Source organism: Lagopus muta, chromosome 3 (assembly GCF_023343835.1).
Source record: "Lagopus muta isolate bLagMut1 chromosome 3, bLagMut1 primary, whole genome shotgun sequence".
In the NCBI taxonomy this organism is placed as follows: domain Eukaryota; kingdom Metazoa; phylum Chordata; class Aves; order Galliformes; family Phasianidae; genus Lagopus; species Lagopus muta.
In genome coordinates this window covers 27,935,121-27,951,510 of record NC_064435.1, presented here as the reverse complement: position 1 = coordinate 27,951,510, position 16,390 = coordinate 27,935,121, and the positions used below count along the sequence as shown (strand labels likewise).

Here is a 16,390-nt window from a genome sequence, read left to right as displayed (position 1 = left end):
CCAGGGAAGCTTTGGATGTCCCACCCCTGGCAGCATTCAAGATTAGGCTGGATGGGGCTTTGAGCAACCTGGGCTAAGGGATGGCCCCCTCAACCCCCATGGCAGACAGGTTGAAAGTAGATGATCTTCAAGTTCCTTCCAGTCTAAATCTGTGATTCCATGCATGGTAACTGGTTTTCCTTTCTGATTGTCTCACAAGAATTGTCCAGCAGAAGCTATCTCATAAATATATCACTTCATATACAAATTTTAGAATATAATTTAAACAATTTTAGCATGACTATCTTTGCCACCCCTTTTCAAAATAAAATAGGTGTTTTATTGAACTTTCAGGGACCACATCTTATAATCTCTCAAAAGCATTTTGATTACAGTTATCACAGTTTCACCATTTTACTAAATCTATTGTCAAAATTGCACAGTAACAGATATAAAATGTGTCTAAACAACAACGACATTCAGGTGTACTTTCTCTATGACTGGAAGTCATATAGACATAAGACACATCTTACATTATGACTTATTTGAGAGAACCATGCTTCAGCGAAGTAGCAAGCAGGGATTTCTGATGTCCCTGAAAGGAAAACTGAAGTTAAAAAGAAAACAGAGAACTCCTAAAAGCTGTCACATAGTTTAACAAAAAACAAACAAACAAACAAAAAAACACCACAAAAAAAAAAAAAAAACACCTAGAAGGTGAATACTGAGTAAGAAAATAAATATGTGAAATGATGCTCCATAAATTCTCCATAGAGTGTTAGGAATGCTAAGGGTGAGAAAGGTCTGTGTTTCAACCAGCTGCTGGGCCTCACAAACAGTGAAGAAAGTCAAGTAAGATTTGAGATCTAAGGACTGACATAATTAGCATATTATCATCTCATGGGAAGCTGCTGAAGTATTTTTATAAGAACACTTATAAAAGTGTTCTTATATACTTCTATATATAGACAATATACACCTGCACTTGTTCTGTAGAGGCATAACAGTTCATGTGTATCAGAGGCCAAGAAGACAAAGTTTTCAACTCAGAGACAGCCCCAAGCTCAGCCACCCAGCTTGCTGGATCCCAGCATTGCACTATGATAAATATTAATTTTTTTTTTCTCCTCAGAGAAAGGTTAGACATTGCAACAGATCACCCAGGGATAAAGTGGAGTCATTACTGGAGGTGTTTAAGGAAAGAGTGGACGCAGTACTAAGGGATGTGGCTTAGTGGGCAACATTGCTGGCAGGTGGTTCATTGGCCTAGGTGATCTCAGACATCTTTTCTAACGATTCTATCATTAAGCAGGGAAGCACACCTGAAGCAGCTGCTCCTCCAGGACCCATTTATTTTGAACACATCCTTTCACTTTATTTTTTTTTTAAACCTATGTCTCCATTTCACAAATTAATCAGTTTAAAAAAAAATGTTATGCAGGTTTTGTTCTACAGAAGCCAGAGAAATAGTACAACAGTCATACTCAAGAAACAATGATCCCAAATCATTTACAGCAATAAAGTTACAGTGAAATGGCCAAACAGTCCCTATCCATGTCAAATGGTAACTTTAAAAGTAAAATTAAGTCTGATTTTTTTAAAATTATTTTTAAAAAAGACCTAATATCAGGCAGCTGCTGATCCTTAATGTTAATCATCTGGCATTAGATACAGTTTCAAATACAACATTTCAGCAAATCTGTTAAAAAAAAAAAAAAGAAAAAAAAAAAAGAGCTGATATTAAAAGCTCAAATTACTGCTGGAACTTTCAAGAGAGATCATTTGCCAAAACAAAGACAGTGGGACAGCAGTACAAATCAGGCTTTCCAAAATGTTGCTGTCTTCTGACTGGACAATCTCTGTAAGACAATTTTATTTTGGAGATGTCAGATGCAGAAAAATCAGGTTAAAAAGTGATCTAAATTAAGGTTTTTTCTTAAAGTGCATTCACTGTTTGGTCAGTAGACTGATACTTTTAAGTACAAAAATGCAAAGAACTGTATAGTTTTAGAAGTTTAGAACTGTAAAGCGTTAGATCACTGGTATTTCTTAGATTTGAAAACACTTAGGGTTAGAAACATTTTTTCTTTTGTGCCTATCCACAACATAACACAATGGAAACCTGAACTTGGTCAGTCCCCGCTTTTATAACTCAGAGAGAACGATGTAAGAAGCCTGGACTACTGGCTTATTTTTTGCCAGTTCAGACTTCAATTATTCCTTAGGTTCTGAAATTAATTAATCATGGAGAAACTCAAACAAGATTAATGGGTATTGTGGTTCAAATAATAAGAGTCAGAACCTAGTACATACAAGCTGATAATTCCAAGTGACAGGACAAATTTAAGTCATACTTCAACCTTAATCTGGAACAAGTCCATCTGTCAATAGGAAGTGTGCTCAGAACTTATTCTTGGGAAAAACATGTTTTCCTGGCACAGTAGTTATTATTTCTGCAACTGTAATAAATATGCAAGAATATTGGCCACATAAAAAGCAAAAGAGGAGACTGTGTTTATCTAATGTAAAAAAGGTAGAACTACAGGACTACAAAAAAGGTAGGACTACAAAAACAAAGACAGGTAACTAAAATGGGCTTTAAATGAGATCCCAAACTACAAGCAACTAAAAAAACATTCAGAAATACATAAACTACTTCTAGAAAAACCCTAACAAGTTAAGGAAATTGATACGTTGATGATACTGAAAAAGAAACAACAGTCAGGAGAGAAAAGGTTAGAGAATGGATAAACAGTACTGCCTTAAGCTTCTGTGTGGCGCTGAGATAGTGAATCTGTTTTGTTATTATGTAACTAAAGGGTCTTAGCTATGCTTTCCAGTGTAGTATAAAGCTTCAAAACAGCAGTTGTGGATCTATAAAAGGAAGCAAATATGTGTTTTTAATGCTAAATAGAATACTTGACAATAAAAGCTTACGTAGATCTTGGTCCAATCTCAAAACACTACTTCACAGTCACACCATAAGCTATCCAGTACTGAAAGAACACAATCTATTTTTTTTTTAAATCAGGTGCCAGGTGTGGAACAACCACCACATGAGAGAGAGAACCGTTGTACAACTGTATGTTTAAAGGTGCAGCTTTGGTATTCAGTTAGTTGCATCATCTCTTTTCAGAGGAATTATCTGAAGTGCTTTGGCTATTCTCTCTGCAATAGGTCGACTGCTTGCTGCAATTATTCTCCGAGACATCAAATCAAATGGTCCACCTAGAAATAAAAGCAAGCAAGTTAAGTAGCTTTTTGCTGGAAAAAAAATATTAAAAGTTGTTAATGCTCATTTTCTTAACAAAAAAAAGGATATATTATGATTCTGGACCACATCCTGCCACTGGATAAAAACACATTTAACTCAACCAGTTTATGCAGCATATGAACTACATTTAAATTCTTCTGAACACGTTTACTGCTTTTTTTTTTTTAATTTTTTCTTAATTTTTCTTTTTTTAAATTTCTGTCTTTTTTTGTGCTCAGCCAAATGGGTTAGAAAGTGATATGCTCTTAAGCTGTAAGACAATTGTCTCTGTATATTAACGATGTTAATTCTGCTTAGTAGCAATAACCTCTCTGCATTCTCTTTTCAGCTGTTTAAAGTGACAAAGGAATGTTGTGCATTCTGCTATGCTTACCTGTCGCATCCAGGAGTACACCTCCTGCTTCAGTAATAATGATTCCAGCCCCTGCCATATCCCAGCAGTGAATCCCCATTTCATAATAGGCATCAGCTCCACCCGCTGCCACAAGGCACATGTTCACAGCTGCTGTACCAACGGCTCTAATCCTAAAGAAGACAGTTGTTTTTCAGTAAAGAACAATTTGTAAGGAAGTCACAAGGTATGTGCACATGGCAAAGAACACAAAAGCATCATGTGCAAAATGAGCTGAGCTAGAGCAAACAGGATGGAATGCTGCAAATATGCATAACTTCATTCGCAATTACTTTGTCTAAGTAGCTCAAAGCTGTGTGCATAGCAAATTCCCAGAAATAATATTTATGAATTCCAATTTAAAACCTGGCTTTAGAAAGAAAATAAATATTGAATAACCTCTTAGCCTAAAAAAAACCCGACAACTATTATGGAAGATAGCTGGGAGGAATGGCTGACAGACCCGCAGACTGTGAGACTTAGATAGGCAGAAGAGTTGGGCAGAGAGGAACCTGACGAGGTTCAACAAGAACAGACTCTTACACCTTGGGAGGAATAACAGCACTAGTATAGGTTCGGGACTGATCTGCTGGAGAAGGAGCTCTTAAAGAAAGACATGAGTGTCGTGGTGGACAACAAGTTGACCGTGAGCCAGCAGTGCACCTTTGTGGCCAAGAAGGCCAGTGGTATCCTGGGGTGCATTAAAGAGCATGGCCAGCAGGTCGAGAGAGGTGATCCTCCCCCTCTCCCCTACCCTGGTAAGGCCACGACTGGAGTACTGCATCCAGTTCTGGGCTCTGCAGTTTAAGAAAGATGAGCAACGTCCATAGACAGTCCAGCAGAGGGCCACAAAGATGATTAGAGTCCTAGAACATGTCCCTTATGAGGAGAGGCCGAGAGACCTGGGACTGTTCAGCTTGGAGAAAACTGGCAAGGGATCCTACCAGTGCTTATAAATATCTGATAGGCAAGAGTCAAGTGGATGAGGCCAGGCTCCTTTCAGTGGTGCCTAGTAACACGACAAGAAGCAACAGGCCCAAGTTGAAACAGAGTTCCCCATGAATATGAGAAAAAATTCTTTATTTTGAGGGTGACAGCACTGGAACAGGCTGTCCAGAGAGGCTGTGGAGTCTCCTTCACTGGTAATACTCAAAACCTGCCCAGACGCTTTCCTGGGCAACCATCTGTATGGAACTTGCTTTAGCAGGGGGTTAGACTAGATGTTCTCCAGAGGTCCGTTCCAAGCCCTACAATTTTTTGATTTACCCATGAAACAGTAACAGATACTCTACTCTGCTTTTCCTATACAAGACTTCAAATACAGTGCACACTTATCAATACTGAAAAGACAATTACTTCCCTTTCTCAAGGGAAGCTCAGTAAACATCTCTGGCTTGCAAAAAAACCCAATAGCAATCATAAAAAAATAAATCACACAGTGTAAAACCAGTCTGGGTAACTTAATCAAAATCCTCTTTGTGTTACAAATTCCATCTCCTTTCAGAAATATTGATGCAATTAATTAAGGAAATTGTTTAAGGACTTATTTCAATTATCAGCAGAATTTGCATTACATCGTAATTGATAGCAGCTAAGTTACAGCAAGAAGCAACTTAAATCAACTTCAAGCTCGATTTACTTTTTACACATAAAATACCAAAGTTGAAGTGAGGAAACACTTCACGCTTTCCTTCCTTATAACTTAACATATAATCCTCAATGACACTGGAAGGATTTTTGAAAACACAAACTAAGTGTTTAATGTCAAAACAAGAACCTTGAGAATCTCAGCATAAAACTAGAACTACTTTTAGATTAGAAACAGGAGCAGACTGAACAAGAGAAATCTGTCTACTGGAACCACCTTCATTTAAAGAAAATGGTTTGTGGAAATGTAGGTTTTGGGTCACCTAGATGAGAAGAAACAAGGAACACATTAAGCTAGGAGCAGTTTGCTGGTAATGTCAATTATTTGGAAAATTAAAAGTATTTGTGCAGAATTAAAAGAGGAAAGGAAGATCTACTTTTGTCTTCTATATTAGCAAATAAAAATGACTTCTGTTGCTACACAGAAATAAGACATCTAACAGCTGCTTTAATACAGCATAGCATATCCAATCACATTTCCTTAAAAAACAAAACAAAAGCCTAGGAAAACAGTACTTCCTAGTCCTACAAACCATGCTTTAATTTTCAATTCTATCTGATTTGTTACTGTTTTGTTCATTATATCTCAGTCTCAAAAAGTGAAAATACAGTTTCTCTGCAGAGAGCTACTACACAGGAGCATTTATATCCCATTGCATTGCAAAATATGCAAGTGATCTGTCCTAAATATCAAAAATTAACAGTATCTTACCCGTGAATAGGAATACTGAGGAGTCTTTCCATGTTAGAAAGAACAACTTTTATAGTCTCTGGATCACGATTTGATCCCAATTCTGTCACTATAAGGGATTTTGTAATGTCTGGAAAAAAAAAATAATAAGAATAATAAAACCTCACTTTTCCAACAGTACAACTTAGATACCTAATTACTGTTATTAAACTTAAGATAAATTCAAGCAGAGATTACACCATTGATTTCTTACACAAAAGAATAAAAGTCATTTAAATATTAATACTACATGTACATGGATGTATAACAATCCTTAGAAGTGTAATGGCAGGACAATATGAAATAAAGTCAATATAGCATAAGATGGTTCAATTTTATGTACACATTAATTGATGTCATTACTAAGAAAAAGCATTGCTTGAAAAACTAATGAATTCTCAGAACTTTAAAGGCCTTCCACTTTAAGTGAGGATTTTATTTTATACAGGATAGGCAAGTACAAAAGAGTGACAGTGATTTAAAACCTGAACAAAGTTCACAGCTGGACAACGTTGAATTGTTTAATAGATTTGTTATGGTTCCTATAGAACAAACAGAGGGATTGCAGGCTTACAGGAAATACACTTAAAAAAACCAACACAGACAAGGAATAAGAAATTCAACTGCTGAGTGTTGATCATGCAAAGATCACAAGCATGTTATATGGATCAAAGAGAATGTAACTGTTTCTCAGATCTGAATAATTCATGGCCAAAAAGCCTGTGTTTGTAAGCAAAACAGCATGCTAACAAACTGGAATACATCCAAGTCCAAAAGCATTGATGCACCACTTGTAAAAGAAATGAACTTATTTTAAAAAGCTGTGTTGTTCCACTTACCTTGTTGGCCTGACACTTTAAGTTTCTGACCATTGCAAAATGCCCCTTTTCCTCTTCTGGCAGTGTACATCTTGTCTTCAACACAGCTATACACAATTCCAAACTCTATCTGCAAGGAAAAGTAAAGATACCTTGACGTTTCTGTTTCTGTTCCCTTTCTTCCTATTTACTGTGAAAATACAAATCTTAATAATAACTAGCAACAAGAAATTGATTGGTTTTGCTTGATTAGATATTAAGTAATGAAAAGTATACCTTTTTGTTTACAACAAAGCCAATTGAAACTGCCACAAATGGAAACCTACAAAACAAAACATTTCACTAAAGTGAAGACACCAAACTTCTTTTGTTACCATGCTTATGCTTAACAAAAACAATGTTCACTCATATGCAATAAAGAAAGAAATGTGGAATATATAGGAAATAATACTTTTTCTGGAATTTGCGGAGTTTATTATGAAAATATACCCAACAACACCATTTATCATTGCAAATACAAACTTTTCTACCCAGTGAAGCTATGAGTGTTACATTTAGGCTTGGAGACTGCCATTTTTATAGCTAAAGAATACAAGCAGGCCTCTGTACCACTAACCTTTCTCAGGAGGAACAAACTGTCTGGCCAAAACAGCCTCATCAGAAGCAGTTACTCATCTCCCCTGCCTTCCTTACAGATTTAAGTCGTTAAATTCAGCAGAACATGTTATTTTCTTCTGGCTTTTTTATACATGTTAATTATCAGGGTACAGCACCTATTTAAAGCTGCGGCCCACACAGAAACAGTCATTTGAAAATGGTATTCAAGAACATTAAAAAAAAACAAAACTCACCAAGGTCTAACTCTGTTTCAAAGATGAGGGAACAGTCATCACTACCTTGAAAGCCCCCTTCTCAACATACAGAACACCCATAAGCAACCACTAGTGATAATTTCATTTTCTTTCATTGTAGGAGCTCCCAGATCAGATTTGAAAGCTGCTGGAAATTAGTGCTTAGAGCTGTTACTGCCTTTCACCAAGGCCTCTCTGAGGGTGCAGCTCCTAATTCTGACTCCTGATGCTTTTCAAGGCTGCTGACCACACATAGTGAAAAGCTTTGAAGGAATATATGCTCACGGTAATGGCAACACTACTATAAAAGTTACAGAAATACTAAAATAACAATTAAAATTATCCAGTGTCTCATTAAATTTCAACAGTTCGTAACTATCAACAATATCCCTTTTAAAGCAATTTAGAAGAGAAAAAGCTGTACTTTCCAGGAATTGCAGAAAGAAAAATGTTAATCAGTTGAAGTTGCTAACACAAAAAGTGAAAGGTGAACCTGTGCACGAAGTTGGTAGTTCCATCAATAGGGTCTATAATCCATGTGGGGCTATCTGTCAAAATGCTGCCCTCTCCAGCTGCAACCGATTCTTCTCCAATAAAGCTGCAGTAGGAAACATATTTAAAAGATACAAAGAAATTGTTTAGAAGTTCTGAATTACAACACTGTCCTTGAAACTTAAATTCTTGAAGCAAGATGCAGGTTTTCATGCCATCACAAATCATATGTGAAAAGAGGAGAAAAGCTGGAAAGCACCAACTGCACCTGACCAAGCTTGTACTGAAATTTATGATGTCAGAAAACAGCACAAATGGTGGGGGAAAAAAATGCTTTTTTCATATCCCTCACTGGAATTTAGCATTCTAAACACTGAAGTTTTCATTCTAAACAGTAACACCATCACCAAGCTTTGGCTAGAGTACTTTCAGTTTATTTGTACTATAAAGCATTGCTTGCCTGTATTTTAACTGCAGAAAGCTTTTATGGTCACACTCACGTGCTTCGATCACTACAGTAACTGGTCATTAACACTTAACTCAGATACGGCAAAATGGTTACAACTCAGAACTGCATTTTATGAGCATTCTGAAAAAATGGAACTTGGTTAAGGGATGAAAACCAAATCAGAGCCTCCCCAGAAGACAGGGCAAAGCGTGTGTGATCAGGCATGCTACTAAACCAAGGGACACATGTGGCAGTACCACAAAAACCCAGATTTCAGAATGTTTTTTGGAAGTATTTGTTTTGAACTGCAAAATGATTAGGATCAATGTTAGCAGGCAGAATTCTCTTCCGTGCTTTTCACACATTTATTTTATCACATATTACTCAACCAATGAAAAGCATGCATCAAGTGCCTGCTCTTATGATCAACTGGAGAAGTGAAGATAACTGCTCAGAAAGAAACAGCACGTTTCCAAAATGCAGATCTTCAAGAAGAGAAAGACTGAAGAGTTATTTCAGGTAAATGAGAAATTTATCAGAAATAAATTCAATAGAAATGTGTCCAAGAAAGTATAAATTACCTAATATAAAAAGATGTTAAAATAGTCTAACCTGTTTGTCAATACCAGAAACTTCTTTCTTCTGAGGTTGTTACTTACACCTGGACGCTTACACTGATTTGGTTAGGTGACTGAGATTACATCACTTGAGTCCTACTAACTTTGTGCTTATTTATTTTTACATATATTGCTATGATAAGAAAATCTCCAAGAAAAGGCATGAAAATTTAGCAAATCTCCTTTAGAAAACTGTACTAAACTTCAGCCTTATGTCAAAATCAGAAAGACAGCAAGTTAACACAACATGCCCTTCAAGAAGAAATTTCTTTTTATACAAATACATAAAACAAAGAGTATTTTGTAGTACACAGTACTCTGTATAACAAACTCAGTAACGCAGAAGCAGAAAAGTCAGTCTGCTTTCAAGGCTCTTACACAGTATGAGATTTACCATAGGCACACTCACTACCACAGTAGCCATCCAGCTTAGGCAGTGAAGATATGCAAGTTCATACAACCAAAAGTATACAAGACATTTGGATCCAGTTACCTTGGGGCTGCTCATGATGCTCCAACACAAAAGACCAAGAACTTAATGACATACAGCTGGTTCAAACTGAAGTGATCTTCAGTATGAGCCTTGACCCATGGTAACTCTATGTCACTAACTCCATGGATGCTACATTTTGTTACTATACCTCTCTTAAGTTGATACCAAAATTAGCAAGCAATGAATTTCAAAGCATTTGGGAAAAATTAGCGCTATGAAACAATATCCTAAAGCTATGAGAGATTTCTGTAGCTTTCCAACAGACAGTCATAACAGAATTTTACCAAGCAAAATCAAACTTGTCATTTCATTATCCCTTCCCTTTTATCAAAATTGAACTGATTAGAACCATAGAATGTCCTGGTTGAAAAGGACCATGATGATTATCTGGTTTCAACCCCCCTGCTATGTGCAGGGTCACCAACCACTAGAGCAGACTGCCCAGAGCCCCCTCAGAAGTGAGGAGGCGTTTGGCCTCTTCTTCCATGCAAGAAAACAGGACTTGAGGAAATGGCCACAAGTTGTACCAGAGGAAGTTCAGACTTTTTCTCTCAGAGAGTGGTCAGGTACTGGAATGGCTGCCCAGGGAGGTGGTGGAGTTGTGGTCCCTGGCAGTGTTCAAGAGGCATCTGGATGATGAGCTACAAGATATGGGTTAGAGGCTTGTATCAGCAGTGGTAATGGGAGGACAGATGGACCGGATGATCTTGTAGGTCCTTTTCAACCTTGTGATTCCATGATTCTATGATACATTAGGAACTGTACCTGTGAAAAGGATACTTTTCTTTTATCAATGAGATAATGAAGTTTTCTACTTTTTGATCAGTTTCAGTCACTAGATCTACTGGTGAACTTTTAATCATAATGGATTTTTCTTCCTTGAGTGCTCCACGGATTATCTGTTAACAAAAGAGGGGGAAAAAAAAAAAAGCTTTCTTCATTAACAGCACGGAAAAAATTAGCTCTCTCAGGAATCTGAGCATCACCCAGCATTATTTTTACTGCGATCTTCTACAGTGCACATACATAACAGAAAGACAAACAGTGGCAAATCTCCATTTAATTACAGGGGCTCATCCCTACATCTTTCTGCAGTCCCTACTCAGCACAAACTTCTACATGACCTTCACAATGGTACATGACACCGAGCTCTGTTTGTTACAAGGGCTAAATTTATAAATTAATAAACAAACAGAAATACTTAGACTGAGCGTATGTGATGCATTTTTAGCCAGATCTTACATTTATGATCTTAAAATTAGCAGAATCAGCTTGAATAAGAACGCATGCTGCAAGCCAGATTATTGGTTTACTCAGGAAGTTTTTTCAGGGAAGACTGTAACGAGGTTATAGCAGGGACAACGTTCTGCCATTTTGCAGCTCCAAGTACAGCATTAGCACACGTGCCATCTTCTCAAGCTACAGACAGCTGTACAAAGCAGAACTACAGTGAATAAATGAACTTCCATTAACAGCTCCTATGACAAGCCTTTGCTAAGACAGAAAAGCTCTTTAAAGAGATCTTAGATCACAATACTTTGAAGTACAGAAACTGTGAGAAATATTTCTTATTTGTAGATGTAAAGCATTCTTCAGAAAGAGAAAACAGCATGGTACGATACGCCACCAAGTCACTGTGTAAGGTTGACTAACAGTGTTCCAAAGAAAGACAGTCAACAGTTTTCAGGTATACAAAAAAATAAGGGAAACAAATTTAAGGGAAAAAACAAATACCCACTGTTTACCATTATTCCAAAATAATTTAAAAATGAAATCTAAGGAACAAAAGATACTCCTTGATTTTTATTAGATCCTCATTCCAAGAAAGATGCAAAATTCTCTATTACACTAACCAAGCTGAAAGGTACTCCAATCTTGAAACACTTATTTAATTACTGTGCTAATTTTTTTTTAAATACTCCTCTGAAGAATATAAAACACCAAAGCTCATTCAAAAGCTACACATATACCAGCCTCAATAAATAATGTTATTAGTTATAAATGGTTTATACTTACTTCCCCAGCTTTCTTTGCCAATGTAACTGCATAATCCATACATTCTTGCCAAGGATCTGCCATGTTTTCTTGACGTACAACCTACCAAAGGGATATGTTAACACAAGAAATGATTACGGTTACTATTTTAATAAATTATAATTTTTCACTCTTCCTGATCAGCCTGCAGTGTTCTCTCCTCTCTGAAATACAGAAGGCTGTATTATCTTTTACTCAGGAAAGAAGAACTTCAAATTTATTAAATGTCTAGTAGAGGTTACCAGATTATTTGCACATTTTGTGATGATCAATAAGGCACAACATAAAAACATTAATAAGTACAAATCCTCAGTGCTGAAAGACACAAGCATATATGCAATTCTACATTTAGACACATTAGACACTGACCTCAAAGTACAGAAAAGCTTTGAAAAGCAATAGCGTGGTTACAAATAAGCAGTGCACAGCTCAGGGCCTGTTTGCTTAAAAGCCGCAGAATCATCACTATAATTTACTGCAGAAGACTGATGACATAAAGCTCAATCTAGTTTTAAGTATGGTTTAAATGAGTGTGAATGTCTTAAATTAGAAAGGAACAAACCCCAAACCTATACTTCGTTGTTTATTCTGTCACTCTTTGCTCTAGGGGTGTGTTCCAAAGATGAACATAAAATGGTATTGATTCTACATGGAAAGATCCCATAGTCACCTAAAAACATCTTCTATAGACATTTATTAAGAAACAATACCACCTACCAATACCACAACCTCCTTGGGCAACCTGTTCCAGTGCGTCAACACCCTCTGTGTGAAAAACTTCTTCTTAATATCTAACCTAAACCTCCCTGTCTCAGTTTAAAACCATTCTGCCTTGTCCTATCACTATCTACCCTCGTAAACAGTCATTCCCCCTCCTGTTTATATGCTCCCTTCAAGTACTGGAAGTCCACAATGAGTCTCCCCAGAGCCTTCTTTTCTCCAAGCTAAACAAGCCCAGTTCCCTCAACCTTTCCTCATAGCAGAGGTGCTCCAGCCCTCTGATCATCTTAGTGGTCCTTCTCTGGACCCGCTCCAAGAGCTCCACGTCCTTCCTGTACTGGGGGACCCAGGCCTGGACTCAATATTGCAGATGGGGCCTCACAAAAGCTGAGTAGAGGAGGACAATCACCTCCCTCTCCCTGCTGGCCACCCCTTTTTTAATGCAGCCCAGAACACAGTTGGCCTTCTGGGCTTCAAGTGCACACTGCTGGCTCATGTGCAGCTTCTTTTCCAGCAGTACCCCCAAGTCCTTCTCTGCAGGGCTGCTCTCAAGGAGATCTTTCCCCAGGTAGTTCCTATGCAAGCAGTTCTCCTTGAGACATGATGAACAGGACAAGAGACCTGAAATGCTTGTCAATTTATAAGGACAAGCATTCATTAACAAAACCTTATACAATCACCATGACCCATCCCCAGCCCAAATATCCTGATTTAACGGCCCTTGTCTAGTCCAGTTCCTAACAGCTGAAAATTGCCAAAAGAAACTCTACTTTTGTAAAACACAAGGAGGCGATGGCCCAATTGTGTTCATACCCTACTCAGCACAGATACCTGTGCACACAGGGCCAGTCAGATAACACCAGTAAGGTGCCGGGCACCGTGTGGCTGCGCATCAGAGGCACTGAGCAACGTCCCGCTAAGCACACAGACACCCAGCACAACGGCACAGCAAAGGAAAAGCAACCAGTTACGACCAGAATTCCATCCCGACAGTAAACCTGCATGAATTCTAGTTAAACAGCAGCAGCCGCGTTTACGGGACGGAGCTGTTTTTTCCCTCCCGCCCCGCCGCCGGCCAGCCCCACAGGCTCAGCCCCGCACTGAGAGCGGAGGTGAGGCTGGCGGAGCCCAGACCCGCCGGTCCCGGCAGAGCACAGGTCACCGGCACCCAGCCGTCATACGGGGCAACCGGGGCTCCAAAGGTCCCGTCAGGTCGAAAGGTGGCCCCAGTCGCGAGCAGCCCCTGCTTCACGCGAGAAAAGGGCCGCGAGGGCAGCACCGCATGCCGGAATGGAGACCGAGGAGAAGGCCGCCTCACCTGGCCTCACGGCTCCCAACTCCGTTAACCGCCGCCGCTGCTCCAAGTGAGCCTTCACCCTCGGCGGCACTACGCATGCCCCGCAGGCCCCAAGCCACGCCCCTACGCCGCCGGGTTACAGCGCGCATGCGCAGCGGGGAGCGGCGCCTTTCGCCGGCTGTCCCGTGCCCGCCCCACAGCGGCTGCGGTGTTCTGTCTGTTCAAGATTTTTTCTGTAGAAGCTTTCAGCAGCTGTGCAATGCCTCCTCTGCCTCCTTACTCCCCCCACCCTTCCCCTTCTCCCTCCACCCCCGTTAGGGCTGGTAGTTGAGATAATACCAAACCTGCAACCTGACAGACCACTGGTTTTGATGTTAAACATGCAGTAAATTTCCAGAAAAGCCCATACAATCCAGACAGAATTTTTGGAAACAAAAAAAAGCTGCATTTTTTAGGTTAATATCGTTAAAGAGACATAGAGGGAAACAAAAGTCATTGCTTTCCTTGGTAAGGTTGCCTGAACAGAGCCTTGTTCTCTGAATTCTGGCCCTGCATCTTTCATCAGGATAAAACACTGATGCATCTTGTGTTTACAACTGGCAGTTAATCTAGTTTACTCTCATATGTAAGATGTTGATCTACAGCGAACAGCAAGGAGGACAAGGGCTGTATAACATACTTTATGGTTCAGAATGACCATGACTTGTCTGCTGCTCCCAGTGGCAACCCAACCCACAGCTGTGTGCTTCTGCAGGGCAGCTTTCACCTTTTACTTTATACCTCAGAGATGTGGTGTCCATTCCCAGCAGTGCCAGTGCCTAGTCACTGCACCTTCCCACGCTTCATCTTTCTCATTTTCAAACAGGCAGAATCATAGAGACCTTAAGCAGTATTTGTCAGTCTTTACAGGTCTGTGCAAATGTTTTCCTGCATGATTATTTTGCACTTCATTGCAAGCTAAAAACTGTAGCACCAACTGAGAGAGGCACACGGGCTGTGGTTTAGCTTTTGTTGTGACACCTGGTAAGCAAGAAAACAGAAACACCTTCAGGCCACACAGGTCACACACCACAGGGCACATACTTTTCTCTCTTCCTAAAAGACACACAAAGAGAAACTGCTTGAGAGATGGCTGTCTGCTTTCTCAGCACAACATAGTATTGCTTGTTCACTTTGGCACTGCCCAGCTGGTTCACAAGTCACTTACAAAAGCAAAGTTGAGCCTTCGATGCAAATCTAGGGTTTCCCAAAGTTTGCTCTGTACCTCCATACCAGTACACAGAAGGAGATTCTGTGTGTGAAACAACACAAGGCCAGGAACTGGAACCTGCAGCACCCTAAGAGGTAAAACATTTGCAGAGGCTTAGCCTCATCCATTTTCTAAAACTGTCACACAGAGAAATAACAAACAAGAAGCTGAAGTCAAACAGCTAACACCTGAGCAATTCTATCTCAAACAAGATGCTGCAGCTCAACAAACGCTTCTGCTTTTACTTCTAGAGTCTGTGTAAGAATGCCATGCTTAGGATAGCTATTTGTCTGTCAGCCTGCCTTCATTTGTTTTTGCTTCTCGGTTTCTCAAAACTAAGTGGGATGAGCTTCTGCATATTATCTGAGACACAGCCTTGGAATAAGATGAAAGTGAATGTCAAAAATTTTTGGAGTTTTAACAACCTGTGACTTGCTGTATTTGTACTGTCATTTACAGGCTGCTAGCTCTTAGCATTAACTGGCGATTGGGAAAAGCAAACTTCCTTATGAAACCTTCAAGTTCTCTCCAAAGATTTACTTCCACTTCCCCTAGTCTGCATTCTCCCCAGCTCCAGTAAATTCTATTATAGTCATTTTGCCTGCAGTTATATGCACAAAGAAAACCTGTATTATGAAGTAAATAAAACTTCTGAAGAGGCTGTATGCAGGCAGTTCTGGCACGTATCCCTGCTCAGCCTTCTTATCCAAATATGTTGATGATGAGGAGGTGGTAGAACAGTCATGTAAGTCATATGCTTCACCTGCAGGTGGCACATGAAGGGATGTGAAAAGAAAGAGAAGAAATGGCAAGAGAAAGATGCCAGAAATGCCAGAAAGACATGACACACAGCTGCAGAGAGAGATAGGGGGAAATGGAGAAATGCACGCATAACATTTCACTATCATGAACTAAACAAAACTGCTTTTTCCTGTAAAGACAATCCCACTGATTTCTCAAAGCCTCCAACACATCTTTGCTCCAAAGTTTGCCATCCTTACTTCTAGCCATTCTCCCCCCATTCCGTGAATTACATCTTGTCTCTGCCTATTGCAGGGGGTTGGAACTAGATGATCTTAAATGTCCCTTCCAACTCAAACCATTCTATGATCACCAGTTCTGCTCTCCTTGCAGAAGTATGCTTTACCTACATTGCTGGAAAACCTTAACTCCTGCTTAGCATGCCTGTGTGTCACTTCGAGGGAAAGTGGAAAGAAGTTTGGGGACGCACCAGACAGCAAAATGACAACAGCACTTCAGTGCTTTCTTACAGTCTGGCTCATCAGCTCTTTCCTTTGTGGAAAGCACCTCCTTTTTGCAGCATCTTCACAAAAATTGGAGTACATCTAC

General features: G+C 39.4%; 1 protein-coding gene across 1 annotated transcript; it reads right to left on the bottom strand.

Annotated features, from left to right (window-relative positions):
- Positions 1 to 299: 299 nt before the first annotated feature.
- Positions 300 to 13,937, bottom strand: IMPA1 (inositol monophosphatase 1). Its single transcript, XM_048938719.1, has 9 exons — positions 13,813 to 13,937; positions 11,757 to 11,837; positions 10,506 to 10,639; positions 8,184 to 8,288; positions 7,116 to 7,161; positions 6,861 to 6,969; positions 6,004 to 6,112; positions 3,627 to 3,778; positions 300 to 3,207 (listed from the first exon to the last, which is right to left on the bottom strand). Exons 2-9 carry the CDS (start codon positions 11,817 to 11,819, stop codon positions 3,089 to 3,091), a joined length of 837 nt encoding a protein of 278 aa, XP_048794676.1. The 5' UTR covers positions 11,820 to 11,837; positions 13,813 to 13,937; the 3' UTR covers positions 300 to 3,088.
- Positions 13,938 to 16,390: the final 2,453 nt, after the last annotated feature.